Source organism: Cariama cristata, unplaced genomic scaffold (genome assembly GCF_000690535.1).
Source record: "Cariama cristata isolate BGI_N322 unplaced genomic scaffold, ASM69053v1 scaffold26050, whole genome shotgun sequence".
NCBI lineage: Eukaryota > Metazoa > Chordata > Aves > Cariamiformes > Cariamidae > Cariama > Cariama cristata.
This window is the reverse complement of record NW_009593405.1, coordinates 1-14,083: the sequence shown is the minus strand read 5'-3', so window position 1 is coordinate 14,083 and position 14,083 is coordinate 1. Positions and strand designations below refer to the sequence as shown.

At 39.6% G+C, this 14,083-nt stretch overlaps 1 protein-coding gene across 1 annotated transcript; it reads right to left on the bottom strand.

Annotated features, from left to right (window-relative positions):
* Positions 1-2,766: 2,766 nt before the first annotated feature.
* On the bottom strand, positions 2,767-13,624 carry LOC104169405 (matrilin-3-like; the record flags this gene model as incomplete). The annotated part of the gene is made up of 6 exons (XM_009710318.1): positions 2,767-3,275; positions 5,109-5,216; positions 9,603-9,734; positions 11,523-11,639; positions 12,944-13,066; positions 13,502-13,624. Coding segments are annotated over 6 exons (659 nt in total), but the record flags the coding sequence as incomplete, so codon positions are not given.
* Positions 13,625-14,083: the final 459 nt, after the last annotated feature.

Genomic DNA, 14,083 nt, shown 5'->3' with positions numbered 1-14,083 from the left:
CCCCCCCCCCCCCGCACAGCGATTGACGGTCGTACTCAACTAGGGTAGAAAGCACTGGTGATTCATTAATAAAGGTCTCTCTACTTTTACATGAAGGAAAATCCAAAACCTTGCGAATCCCAAATTGTTTGCACACAGTGTTTTTTGTATTGCTTACATCAATACATCCCCAGAGTTACCCCAACCTCAGAGCTGCCCCAAGCGCTCCTGTTAACTGAAGTAACTGGTGGCCGTGGCTGAGCCTGCGGCCGTGGGACGCTCGTCCCACTCCCTCAGAAGGTGCTGTCTGCACCCACAGCCGGGTTTGGCCAGCCAGTTACTCCCACGCACAGATGGATAATGCCTTGATTCAGTGGGTTAGAGAGGGTAAGCAAGCCCCACAGCTACTGTTAGAAAGCTCTTGGATACTGAGCAGTGCAGAGGGCGCGGGGTAAAGATCAGGCCTGGATTTGTGCCCACACGAGGGGTGCAGGGGGTTTCAGGAGCAGTCTGGCTCTGCAGCACTCACTGCAAGCTAGGTTGGACCCAACTACAAAATATTTTCCATAATGAAGCTGTTTTGTAGCTGATTGACAGAAAAAGGGGAACATGGGAGAGGTACAGAAGGTGGTGTGTCCTGTGTCTTCTGCATCCTGCTCTGAAAGTTCTCCTGCTTGACATGGGAAGAACAGACATGCCATGTCTCCCAGGGCATCCCCCTCACTTTCATAGCAGCTAAGCACTCCACAGTGCAATTATCCACAACACAAACGCTGAAGTGTAAGCAATTTGTTCGATGTCAAAGGAGGATCATGATGAAGCCAGGTTCTCAAACTTGTCAAGTTTAGTGTCGTTCTCCTCTTCTCAGAGAGGCTATCTGGAAATGTAGAGGAACAGAACCAGCCACAGGTTATCGTCACATCATTTTATTGAAGTTACCTGAACGTGCAACAGTAAGGAGCACTGGGCATCCAGCTTTTTGACTGATGCCAAATTAGAAGCACATATGTAAGACAGAACTACAAAGCAAAGCTGGCTGAACCCCTGTAAGCATTTTAGAGTCAAATAAGATAGCTAAAGGTAATTTAAAAAATGCCTGTGGTCAGGCAGTTGGACTAGGTGATCGCTGTAGGTCCCTTCCAACTGAAATATAATATTCTATTCTATGCAGAATAAAAATATTTTTAAAATACCATCAAAAAGATCAAATTTAGTTCTTTTCATAACAGTTCTCTGCGTTAAAGTTCTACTGTCCCAATAATTAAAACAGTATAATTACTCTTTCCATATCAACAAGTACATCTATATTTAAAATATGAATGTTCAGTCAATAGGACATGCTGATATGTCCTATTTTAAAGAAACTGCTTATTTCACCTTGGAATTTTACCTGGTGCTCACAAACACAAAGTGAGACAAGATAATTGCTCCGAGGAATTGAATGTAAATACTACCATTTGTAACATAAAATGGAGTTATGAATACTAATGCATGAAACAAAGCCTGCCCAGCTGACCGCTTGCAAGACACATCTGGCCCCCAGGACAATTTTCCACTATCATATACAATTATACATCTCGTCTGACGACTAGCCTTAGTGTAAATGGGACTGATGTCATCCACACCCAGTTGCCAAGAAGTTGAAAAATCTTGCATTAGATTTACAACTTGTTTATTGTTACCAATTACGGAGGCAAAGGCATACTTCTGGCCCTATAAATCCTTGTATAATACCCATGTTTAAGCAGAGGACATGAAAGTAGACGAAGTGCTGGATACAAAACTTCATGACTTACAGAAAAAATATGCATACACAGCACTTTGAGGAAGCAAATATAGCAGAGCTAGGTTGTCCCATGCTAACTTTAATTGAACTACAGCAAATTAATATCATGGGGGAAACATCACAAAATACCAACCACAGACCAATCCAGCAGCCTTGGAGAGATTCTAGTCTCATTTTTAGCCCTTGCTGAAACTGTGTCCCATGTTAACCTGTGCTATTTAGTATTATATTCTAACTTAACATGCCTGTATAGCCATACCTAAAGTCTCACTCACATGTGCAGTGAACATGATAACTGAACTTCTGCCCACCAATTTTCCTTGCAATTGTTTCTATGTATTATGTGCAGGGTATGAAGCAAGCACAGATGTCCTTATAAAATGTCCTTGACATACCAGCTAGTGATACAATATTTTGTGTAATTATATTGCAAAGCTCTACAAAATATGCTGGATTTTTCAAGTCTAAAAAAAAAATTTCATAGTTTTGACTCCTAATATATTTAAATATAGTTTCTAAAGCATTTGGATGATTATAAATGCCAAGTGTGCAAAACAAATGGACTCCTTTAACAGTTAAATTTTTTAATTGTTACCTTGTGTGTTTTATCCTACAAGCCCAATTGACACAAGTAGTCTCAGTAAAGTCCATGGTATGACAACAGGAATGACTGACTAATAACATAAGTAAATCTTGCTGGATAAAAAACTTAAATTGGAGGATGTCTTTAATCTTTCTGAGTGTTAAACAACATTATTAATACTTGAAATTACTATTAAACATTTTATCTATATTAACAAGGACTTGTAGATTTTCAAATCAAATCGTTCCTTTTCCGACTATGTGACTTGGGGATAGTATTCTGTTTAATTCTGTGAATTTCTTCCATTTACATCTCCTTTATCTTTGATGTTTTGTTTCCCTGATTTTGTTAAACCCTTTATTTCATAACACACATCCTTTAAGTTGTATACAAAAAAACTTCGAACATCACTGTGCATATCATACTTTATTTTATTAAAATAAGTTACAAGACCCCAACTTACTTTCCCATTTAATAGACAGAAGACACAGGCACATTTTTCACTATGCCTTGCCATTTTACAGTTTTATATAATGTGATATACTGTATCCATTATTTTTTTCTGTATTTACTTTTAAATAGGAGAATAAAAATGCGGTTACTGCAGAAAAGTAGTACCTGCTGTACTACTTGTAGTACAAAGTGAAGCACAGCAGGTATAGGTAGCGTTTGGTTATTAAATGACTCTACATGAAGATCCTTGGGGTCACTGTATTTTCAGGACTGTTGTCTTCCTGAAGTCTTCCTGACATTTGTCAATAATAACAAACCAACTGCTGTTTTGTAAGCTGTGCAACAAAATAAAGCTTGCTGAACACAATAAAAAGGATTGTTTCTGAAAGATTATTTTAGAATTAAGTAGAATGATAGCTCAGACAACCAGCTGTCTGCTCTGATATGCCTGCAGCTTCTCAGACACTTCATCTAGTGGTCAGTTGTTAAGGACAGTATAATAAATGGTTATAAGGGTTGGTTTGTTTATAATCTTTCTCATTGCTGCACTTTCAACAAACAATCTGTTTTCTAAATGAGGTCAGTACCTGCTTGAACCAGAGATTTCAAAACATTTGAGAGATCTGTCAAAGTCTTGCAACTTCCCAAATGATCTCAACAACGCTAATTTCTTAGAAGGAGTTGGACCAAGTGACACTCAGGGCTGAGGAGCAGCAGGTGATTGTGTCCGCTGCTTTTTCCAGGTTGTTTTGAAAGGATGCTGGGGATACAAATTGCACACCAAAGAATAACTTTGAAAGAAAGCCTCAGTTCTTTGTAATAAAGTATACTCCTAACTTGAAACCACCACATTTTCTTGCTTAACATTAGGTCTTTCAAGTACAAAGATTGTTCTCTGAAGGGTGTGCTACTATTGAGATGACATTACAGGTTTAATTATCTTGGTGTTCAGTTTTAACTACTTAGATTCTCTGGAATTATATATTATAATCCAAGGAAAATCAGAGTCTTCTCTTCACCTTTCCGAGGCAGATAAACTGAACTCCAGGCACACTGCAAGAAGAGGGATTTGCAAATAGACCTTATAAAAATAACTTTGAATTTATTCAAGAACTGGGAAAGTTTTGTGTCCTTGGCAGAAGTTTTCATTTGGCTTTCAGAAACTTTGGTGAAGTGCAAATTTCATTTATCTGTATAAATGATGAGTTAACGTATAAAACTTACTAGTGTCCTGCTTTGCTCTCTTTCTTTGATTAATCCTAAATACCACACGCTTCCTTGATTTTGAAGCCCCTGGGATCAGGCTGACAACCACAGATGTAGTGCTCCTCTAAATCAATTCCTATTTAAACAAGAGCACCATTTACAGAAAAAAACATGCAGTCTTAAAAATTTCCAGTGATGAAAATCTTGGTAAATTGTCACAGTGATCAACCACTCTCACTTCTAAAAATTGTGCCTTGTGTTGAATCACAGCTTGCCCAACTTTAACTTCCAGTTATTAGTTCCTGCGATGCCATCTGAGGGCATTTATTCCAGCATTCAGGTTTGTTGTGGTACCACAGAGTTCACCACTTTCTCTTTTTTTGTTGTTTTTTTCTCTCCCACATGTTTGTGAAATGTCTAATCTGGAGGCTAACCACATTCCTCTTCACTGCCACAGGCGCTGCGCTGCAGCAAATGAAGCTGCCAAATTCCAGCTAGCACCCGCCAGCCTGCACCTCGGATGTCCCATGGACCCAAGGCTTGCCCAGTGCCTCCAGCCTCAGCACCCTGCCTCACAGCTCTCCCATTCTCATATATCCCAGCAGCTGGACATTAATAGGCTAGCACATTTTCACAGAAAAGAAGAAGGTGCATGAAAATTGCTTGGGACAGTGCCTGCCTGCAGAGGTGAGGTGCAGAGGAATACCGGAGCTGGTGGGACTGTTGTCACACTGCCTGTGAAGTCGTCTTGAAAAGTTTGGGACATAATAGGAGGGCTCAAAACTGAGCATTTGCTATAACAGTAGAAGTCATCTGGAATAATTATGAATAGAGCAGTGCTTGATGTTCGACATAGCATATATAATCTAGGGGATGGGGGCATATGCATTTTATCTGTGTCTTTGTACTAGAGCCCTTCAATGAAATGTGAAAGCATAGTAATATTTGCAACAACCAAGATTTTGTTCCATAACATTTCTAAAATCACCATAAAAATACTTTTTGTTTTGAGAGATGTTCCTTCTCTGGCTTATCAAAATAGCTACCTCTAAAATACCAGTAAAGAGTTGAATGCAGAAGATCATGTAAGAAAAAGGATATGTTTTGTGGACAGAGCTTCAAGGCGTGAGGTGACCGAGTCCTGCAGAGCAGCTATGGCTTCACACTTACAGGACTCTTCAGTTGTTACAAGACTGGTCATTATGGCTCCTAAGAGAGAAAACAGCATTTATAGTATTTATGACAATTTTTGAACATTTAAATCCCAGGAAAACGCTTGATTCCGCAATGGGAGTTGAACTCATGCTGTGAGACTACAGTAAGCACTGAAGCCCAGGGCAGTTGGGAAGGAGGGACGGCGGTGAACAGGGGCCAGTGTGTAGCCAGAGACAGGAGTACCATAGCCCAGAAACAGGATAGGCGAGAGAGAGCTTGACTGTAACCGAGGAGGAGGCAGAGCAGGGAGTTCCTCACCCACCTACCTGGATCCTCTGCGCTCTTTAAATTAGACAAGTATTGAGCAAAATATAAAAAGAGTGCAGCAAGCAACCAGCCTCCCCCATCAACTCTAATTGCTAGACTAGAGTGAATCTTTCCTTTGCCTGTTATCTCTCCCTCTTATCCAGAATATCCCCCATCCCAAAAGGTAGGGCACCCTGGGAAGTAGGATGAGTCTGTTCAGGTGATGCAGACTGAGAACAACCTGCAGTCCAGGTCTCTGTCTTGTAAGTAGTGCTTTGACCATCAGACTGTCCACACAGGAAGGCACTGGTATCTCTGTAAACAGGATCTATTCAATTAGATGTATTTAAGGCCATGACTAACTTCTTGGGCTTGTCTTCAGAAGAATGATAGAATCATAAAACGGTTTGGGTTGAAAGGGACATTTAAAGGTCACCTAGTCCAACCCCCCTGCCATAGGCAGGGACATCTTCCACTAGACCAGGTTGCTCAAAGTCCCATCCAACCTGGCCTTGAACACTTCCAGGGCTGGGGCATCCACAGCTTCTCTGGGCAACCTGTTCCAGTACCTCACCACCCTCATAGTAAAGGATTTCTTCCTCATATCTGAATGTGTCTAAATAGAACCTAAATCTGTCTATACAAAATCGAGGTTGCTGCCCTGTCAAAGGTGGATTGTAATGGCATTTAGGGTACCCATCACTCCCACACACAGCATGTCTGAGAATGTATTAGTCCAAAGTTAAGCCTCCAGGAGCTTTGCAAGCCAAGCAGGAAGGCATGTAGTGATTTTAGTCACATAAATAATTGGTCAGTGTCAGAAATTGGTCCGTTTGCATCAGTTTCTAAGATGTGCATGGAATTTAGATACCCAGGTCTCAGCTTGGGAAGGAATTAGAAGAATTGAATTTACCACTTGGTAAATAATACAAAAATGAAAGCAGGAACACATGTATTAATTTTAAATACTAAACAATAGAGGTTCAGCTAAATCATCAATGTGTATCACCCCACAAGTACTCTTGGTTTGTAACATTGGCAATATGCATGAGTAGGGAGTATAATTTTTGATTCAAGAGGTGTGAACACAAGTCCATTCCAATGTCACAAGAATATAGATAGAGGTAACAACAACATAGGCCCAAATGAATTTAAAATGTAGTAGAAAGGCACAGCAATATTAATGGAGGAGCCAGTTAGTATGACAGAGAAGTCATCACTCTCTTAAGAAAGAAAAAGCAAGCATTGCCATACTCCACAATGGTTCCATTGAATCTGTTCCTAGGTCTTGCCCTCAGTCTTCCAAGACTTACAGGGGACCAGCCTCAGCTGTCCTCAAGAATTCCTTTTTCTCCATAATCCATCACAAACCCAGGGATGATCACAAAGGGCTGAGATAGATAATAATTTCATTGTGGTATAATAACATCACGCATCAGCTGAAGGCAGTGAGTTCTTAGTTACATGAAAGACAATTTAACCTCACCTACTCCATAGAGAAAATAGGAATTAAGGCAAGCTGCACCACTTGCTGCAGGCTAAGAACAAACATATCAACAGCTACTGAAGCACAGGTACTGTAGTGAGATTACCATCTACATCCGAGACCAGAATAATAAGCTTCCAAAGGCAGAGCCTTCTTAAAAGAGGGCCTACAAATAGGAAATACCCTTTCAACAAGTTATCAAGAGGTATTACTTGTATATAATACCTGTCTCTTTATACATGTTTTTTTACATTGCTTGCAAAGGCAATGACAGCAGATTATTCAATTATTTTTTCTGTAGATATATAAATGCATAGCTGATTAATGCCAAACAAGTTATGTGAGCATTATAGCAGTAAAACAATAGAAATATTATACCTGGATACAATTTCTTTTTTTTCCTGAATTGTTTTGTTTTCTTTTTTTGTTTATCAGTCATGCCGTTGATATTTCCATTTTGCAGGGAAACTGCAAAAGCTGTGAACAGATTCATTTCTAGCAGTGCAGAAATTCATTTGTCTTAGAGCCAATGTTGAAACTGCTGTCTCCTTGATTCCACTAACCTGTATTTGTTCAGCTCCCTTCTTTGGAACATTCCACCAGCTTTATGGTCAATGTACAAAGAAGAGCTGTTCAAGAGTCAGCTGGAGGAAGGCCAGTCCAAAATATCACACCAACATGGGTTTTTTCCGACCAACTGCCAGCTAATTTTTTATGTTTGCATTTAAATTCTCCAATGACAGATACAGATCCTCCTTGGATTATGTCTGTTTTAGCAAAATTACTTTTCCAGCCAACTTTGGCAACTGCCCAAGGGTACCCTGAAGTCTTCTACAGTCCTTCTGTGAAATTTAGAGTCTTCCAATATTTGATATTCAAAATCTTGGACACTCCCGTTGCCACTGGGATGCCCAAGAAGTCATACAAAACATGCTAGAGTTGTGTTCTTACACTGAATTTATGCTTAAGTCCAGACCTACCAAAAATTACTATTTTTGCAGATGATGTTTGGCTACATCCACCTATTTTATAACTTTGCTCTTAATAAGGTCCTTACCCACCTGATGTAATGGCAAGTTATTCCTGTTCTGAACCAGAGACTGGACTGGGTACCTCTTGAGGTCCCTTCCAACTCAACTTTACTTATGATTCTACATCTAATGGTGCAGAGGTTCTGCCAACAGCTGATGCCGTTATTGCCCATCTGAAGGGAAAACAGCTGGTGAGTTCATGCCTGCCCCACTCAACTTGAAGGAGTGGACAAGAATATACGGTTCATTTTTTAGTTCTTCTGACACTGGTTCTGTTCCTCTCTGGCCCCCACCATCCTCCAAGTGCTGGTACACAACTGAGTCCCATGCCCGAGACGGATGCCCCAGAATTCTGCCTTGCCAATCCCCCCAATTATTCCCACTTCATAAGGAAATGCAGATTATAACAATTTTTTTTTTTTAAATACAGTGAAGTCCTTAAATATGTGGTGAAAGGTAATAGTCAAATGTAGTTTTAAATACAATAGTTGCTATAACTAAACAAGAAAGATCAAAACATTAGTGGAAACAGGCAGAAAAGAATGAAAAGCGATTATACTTTCAGGGAGTTTGTGAGTTGATAGAACATTTCTCAAACAGATTAAAAGGATTTAACACATTAAAGAGGGGTACTTCAATAAATATATTCAGAAAAAAAAACAAACATGAACTACTTGAGCATGTTTTCTCATCTGTATTTAAAGTAAAGCCTTCATAGCAGTCACATATATAGGATCCATTACACAGACCTGCTCACAGTCATGGATTCCTGGTGCATATACATCAGTTCCTACAGAATGCATTTTGGAGAAACAGTTATCCAAAAACAAGATAACATTTTTAATGCTTCCCAATGGCAATGGTTTTCCATGCTGGGAGCCTATCCTACATAAATCTTACCAGGAACTACAGAGATGTGTAACTGATCTTGCCTTGGAGCAGTAAGATGAACTAATTGCCTTACTGGGGTCTCCCTCAGCCCTTACTTTGTGCAGTCTGTGCTCACTCTGACCACAGCTGCCTAACCCCACCAGATATGAAGAGCCAGATCATCTCCAAAAGCATGCTAGGAAAAGTTTCCATTACACAATAACTTTACAGTAAGGAGACCAGGAAGGAAAGAAACACTTCTAAAATGACTACATTTTTACACAAAGTCACTGAGAAGCTAAAGAAACAAACAGCAAAATGAAATTCAGCCTGGAGGGGAGGACATCACCTCAAGCTGTCTCCTGCATGGTGGCACACAGTTTCCGCAGTACTGCAAAGTTTGTGACGGTGTGACTAACCCCAGCTCTTCTCCCTTCAGTTATTTCTCAGTTCTGGATTTGCTGAATGTTGCATAATTTTTTTAAATACAGTGAAGGCCTTAGTTATAAGATGATAAAGAAAGACCAAATGGTAAGCAGTTACTAGCATTGTTGCATATGAAGTGCATTGTATCTCTAAATATTGCTCAAAGTGGAAAATGCAGAGTGACAGAACTGTCTTATAACATTGAACGCATGTGCAAGTTTCTCAGATCCAAAGACATTAACCTGCTAACGAGAGCTATTTCAATACATGTACTTAGCTGGGGAGGGTATGGGAGGATAGGGAACAGCAATCTGCTCTTACTTGAGCAAGTCTTCTTGTCTGGATTCAGGGTGTAGCCTTGGTAGCAGTCACAGGTATAGAAGAGATCATCCCTCACACAGACCTGCTCACAGTCATGCCTTCCAGCTGCGCACATATCGACAGCTGAGGCATCTGGGAAGAGAACAATGTTAATCAATACCCAAAGTTCAGTTTAGTTGGTGTTAGTAATTCCTATTTGCAAATATATCTTCATTTGGATTCAAACCAGGACATTTTCGTGGCATGTCAGCACACTATTAGCCATCAGAGGGTATACAGAGTGTGTTTTTGTCTGACTATCAACATCACAAAATTAATACAATTTTTGGAACACTGGCAACAATTTTTTGCAGTTGTAAGAGATTGCAAAAGGAACCGAACTAGCAGTGACCCAGTTACAAAATAATTATCCGAAGGAATTTCAGAGAAAAAAAATCTGGATTTTAAGAGAGTATTTGGCATTATTTCAGCTCTAATTGAGTTGGATAAGACACTGTTTTATGGAGTGAAAAGACCGTAAACAGAAGAGTATACATGGCTACAAAAAAAAAGAGAGACGTGGCACCCACTGCCAGTTACAAAGTAGGCACTTGATGTGTGAGGCTGATGTTTTCCGCCAAATTTAACACATCAACTCTGAAAGGCCAAGCTGAGAAGGAATTCCTGTATTTGAATACATTCACAGTAAGGAGGTTCAGCAAGGCACAAGGAAAGAAAGAAAGGAAAGAAAGGAAAGAAAGAAAAGACCCCCTCCTGGACCTAGACTATTTTTATTATATCATGAAGACCTGGATGGTTGAGAAATCATTAGCAGCCATTTGCAAAATGAGATTCAAAAGAGAAAAAAAGCAAGCATGTTAGGGAAATAATCTGAAATTTGACTATGCAGGGAGAGAATCAGTGCTATGAAAGGCGGTTCCAGATTGGACTTCCAAAGGGGATGCCTAACTGAATTCACATTCCCTCATAGATGTTTATTGTGTCTATATAATGCCAGGTGAGAGTTAATCTTAGGAATTACATTTACAAAATCAGCTCCTAAACTAGGCGGGAAGAAATATTGAGGCACTTTGGCTTCGCTTCTTTGAGATGCAAGACATATGATTTAATTGGAGAGATTTGCCTAGGAACCTCCTGTAATTGGAAGCCTGGGTTCAGTGCTTTGTCACACAAAACATCATACAGAAAGGGGTTATGATGAAAGTGGAAAAAGGGATTTTACATAAATAAATCATCAGTGAGATATCCAAACAAATGAAGAGTGAAGTTCAAATCCTAATCAAGTGAAAATTATATAGAATACATATTAATTTGTAGGTACTATATACTTATATGTACATCTTTAAGTACCAGCTATATCTATGCTCCTATTCTCCACAAGAGACCAGCACTGGGAAAGAACATTTTCATCCATCTTCTGGAGCTCTAACGCTGGAGTATTTATTAAGGTCCAAACACATATACCAGAAAGAGTGACCACACTCCTGATGATACAGACTGTAATCTCTCTCCCAGCACTGTCCTTGCTCTTCTTTGTCTCATTCCCTTGTGCTGTTTTGCTGAAGAGTTTTCTGACACAGGTAGTGCATATCACCTGTTCCCACCAAATATATTATCCTTCTCATCTCTCAGGTGGATATAGCAATCCACGCTCCATGGGTGTGAAAATATTGTGAAGTCCTGAGGGAAATGCCAAATGGCATTTTAATTATAGCAATTACAAGCTTCACAACTGTAAATGAGTCAAAGGTCTCAAATTATTACTGGACACATGAAGAAATAAAGTTGCACTGTGTTTTCAGGAGTTGTATGGAAACTCCTGCACAATTTATCAGAAAAATAACATAAATTAACCTGACTCTTAAAAGCTACTTGCTTTTAGCTAAATACAGTATTTCCTTGATCAGGTCTTAACCGAGCAAGTCTTCTTATCTGGATTCAGAGTGCATCCTTCACAGCAGTCACAGCTGCAGGATCCATCATGACTCAGACAGACTTGTGCACAGTCATGCCTTCCAGGTGTGCACAAGTCCATGGCTGTGGGGAACCATGCTTTAGAAAAGAAACCTATTAATCCCTCCCAGACACTCAAGTGTTTTAAATGCTTCAACATTTAGAAATGCAATTTAATTAGGATTCAAATTAGGATTCAACCAGTGCCCTACTACATTACTGTATTATGCTGCAGACAACTGAATTCAGTTACTAATTATTTAATGGAGGAGGCAGATACCAGGACTGCAAGACATTAATATACCACATCTCACGCAATTCTGGTGTTCGTCAGCAATTCTAACAGCTGATAGATATAACAGATGTTCTAACTGAATATCCCCAGTAAGGATGAACCTAAAACACCATACTGAGCTGAGCAATAACCTGCCACATGTCAAGGCAGAAGAAGTTGTTTCTTGCTATATTAGCAGTAACTATAGTGAATACAAATTTAACTTCGTACTTTCACCCATGAGCTGAAGGCAGGCACCAAAAGCCAGGCAGGATATGTAGAAATGCTATCAAATGGCAAAGAGATATAAAGCCTAGTGAGAAACAAACAAACAAACATATGAACAAGCAGGAGCTCTAGAAGATTATGTTCTCTCTTCAGAAATAAGAAGAGTGAAAACTCAGTGAGAAGAATGCTTATGTGCTCTCAAAGGGAGGGATGCACTTATCAGTTATAAAATAGCTACCCTAAGGCTGGTGCTGCTCAAAACTTCTGAATTTTCTGAATTTAAAGAAACAACTCCAGAGAAGTATTTTGGGGGAAAAAGTCTTTGTAATAGGCTAACTTTTCAGGGTGACAATTCAAGAAGCTAGTGCCAGTGTAAGACTGGGGTTGCTATATCACAGATCCCTGCATGGCTTGGAAGGAGAAGCAACAAGCTGTGAAAAAAAAAAAAAAAAAGAGTTTTAACAGGAGAGATGGAGAGGACAGGGGAAAATCATCACGGTTTAAGTTCTCTATGGACTAGAGGCACTCAATCTCTGGTGAGACAGAGTGCTGGTGGGCATCTCTGGCATAGGTTCATCCTCTCCCAGGGACTAAGTGATGTTTATGAAGTACTGTGAAGATCATAAAATGGTAGGTAAGTGCCAAATTACCTGTATGATGTTTTGTGTGACAAGTCCACCACTAAACCATGTCCCTAAGTGCCATGTTTAAAGAAAAATGCAATTTTGCTGTTACTGGAACCAAGGGAAAAGTGTACAGGTAAATTCTCATTTTAAGACTTGATGAATGTAAGCAACTTTTCAATTAGAAAAAATGAAGGTAACTCACAGAAAACACATCAGTGTCTCCATGAGTTTCATATATTAAAGTAGCCTTTAATTTTTACCTGAGCAAGTTTTCTTATCTGGATTCAGGGTGTAGCCTTCATAGCAGTCACAGACATAGGATCCGTTGTTACTTGCACAGATCTGATCACACTCGTGCCTGCCAGGTGCACACATGTCCACAGCTGCAAGACACACATTAGAGAAGCAATTCATTGTTAATAAAAAGTAGTTTGGGATGGAGTGCATATTCACATTTTTGAATATATTTCGATTTGGAATCAGCTCAGAAATGGCAATAATAATTGAAGGAATTAGAATAAGTGGTAGGAGAAAATATCTATACAGTATCTACATCTGAAGACTTTGTTTTGGCATCTGGCCCTAATGAATGGATCTGCAGGCATAATAAAAAGGATGGTGATGGAACCAAACTACTTCTCACCATTACTTGCAGCAGATTTTTATGTATTATTTATTATTACATTTATTATTATTGAAGAAGATACAGATGTTCACTGTTTCAACAGAAGTACACAAGTAGCTTCTCAAATCCAATTATGGTGTTAAAAAGGGATTTTTTTTTTTCTAGTTGAACACATTTACTGAAGCAGTAATACCTGAGCAGGTTCTCTTATCTGGATTCAGAGTGTAGCCTTCATAGCAATCACAAAGGTAGGATCCGCCGTTACTCACACAGACCTGCTCGCAGTCATGGGTCCCAAGTGCGCACACATTCGCAGCTACACAGGGCATTTACAGAAAAGGTATTTCAGTCATCCCAAAGGAAAGAAACAGTCATGAATAATTTGTGCTTACAAAAGTACACCTTGCACTGTTTGCTGGATTAGTAGTGGTAAATGTCAGTGCTGCATCACGGTCACAAAAAGTTATGGGCATCTTTCGCATCATTCGGTAGCCAGAAGAAAGAGGTCACAAATGACACTTGAACAACTGCACTAAAATAACTCACCACCTGAGGTGGCAGAAAGACAAGATGAATTGAAAAGGGTGCAACAGGGAGAGATTTTAAGCATTTAGTAACATTACACTGGAAATGAGAACTCAGCAATGAAAAGGACCTTCTGTCTTTTTGTATCTAGTCCCTTTCTATTACAGACAACCACCTGAAATAATCCCAAAATGTATCAGTCACTGGCAGTTTACTAACTTATGCTCGCTGGCATGCAACCTGATTTATG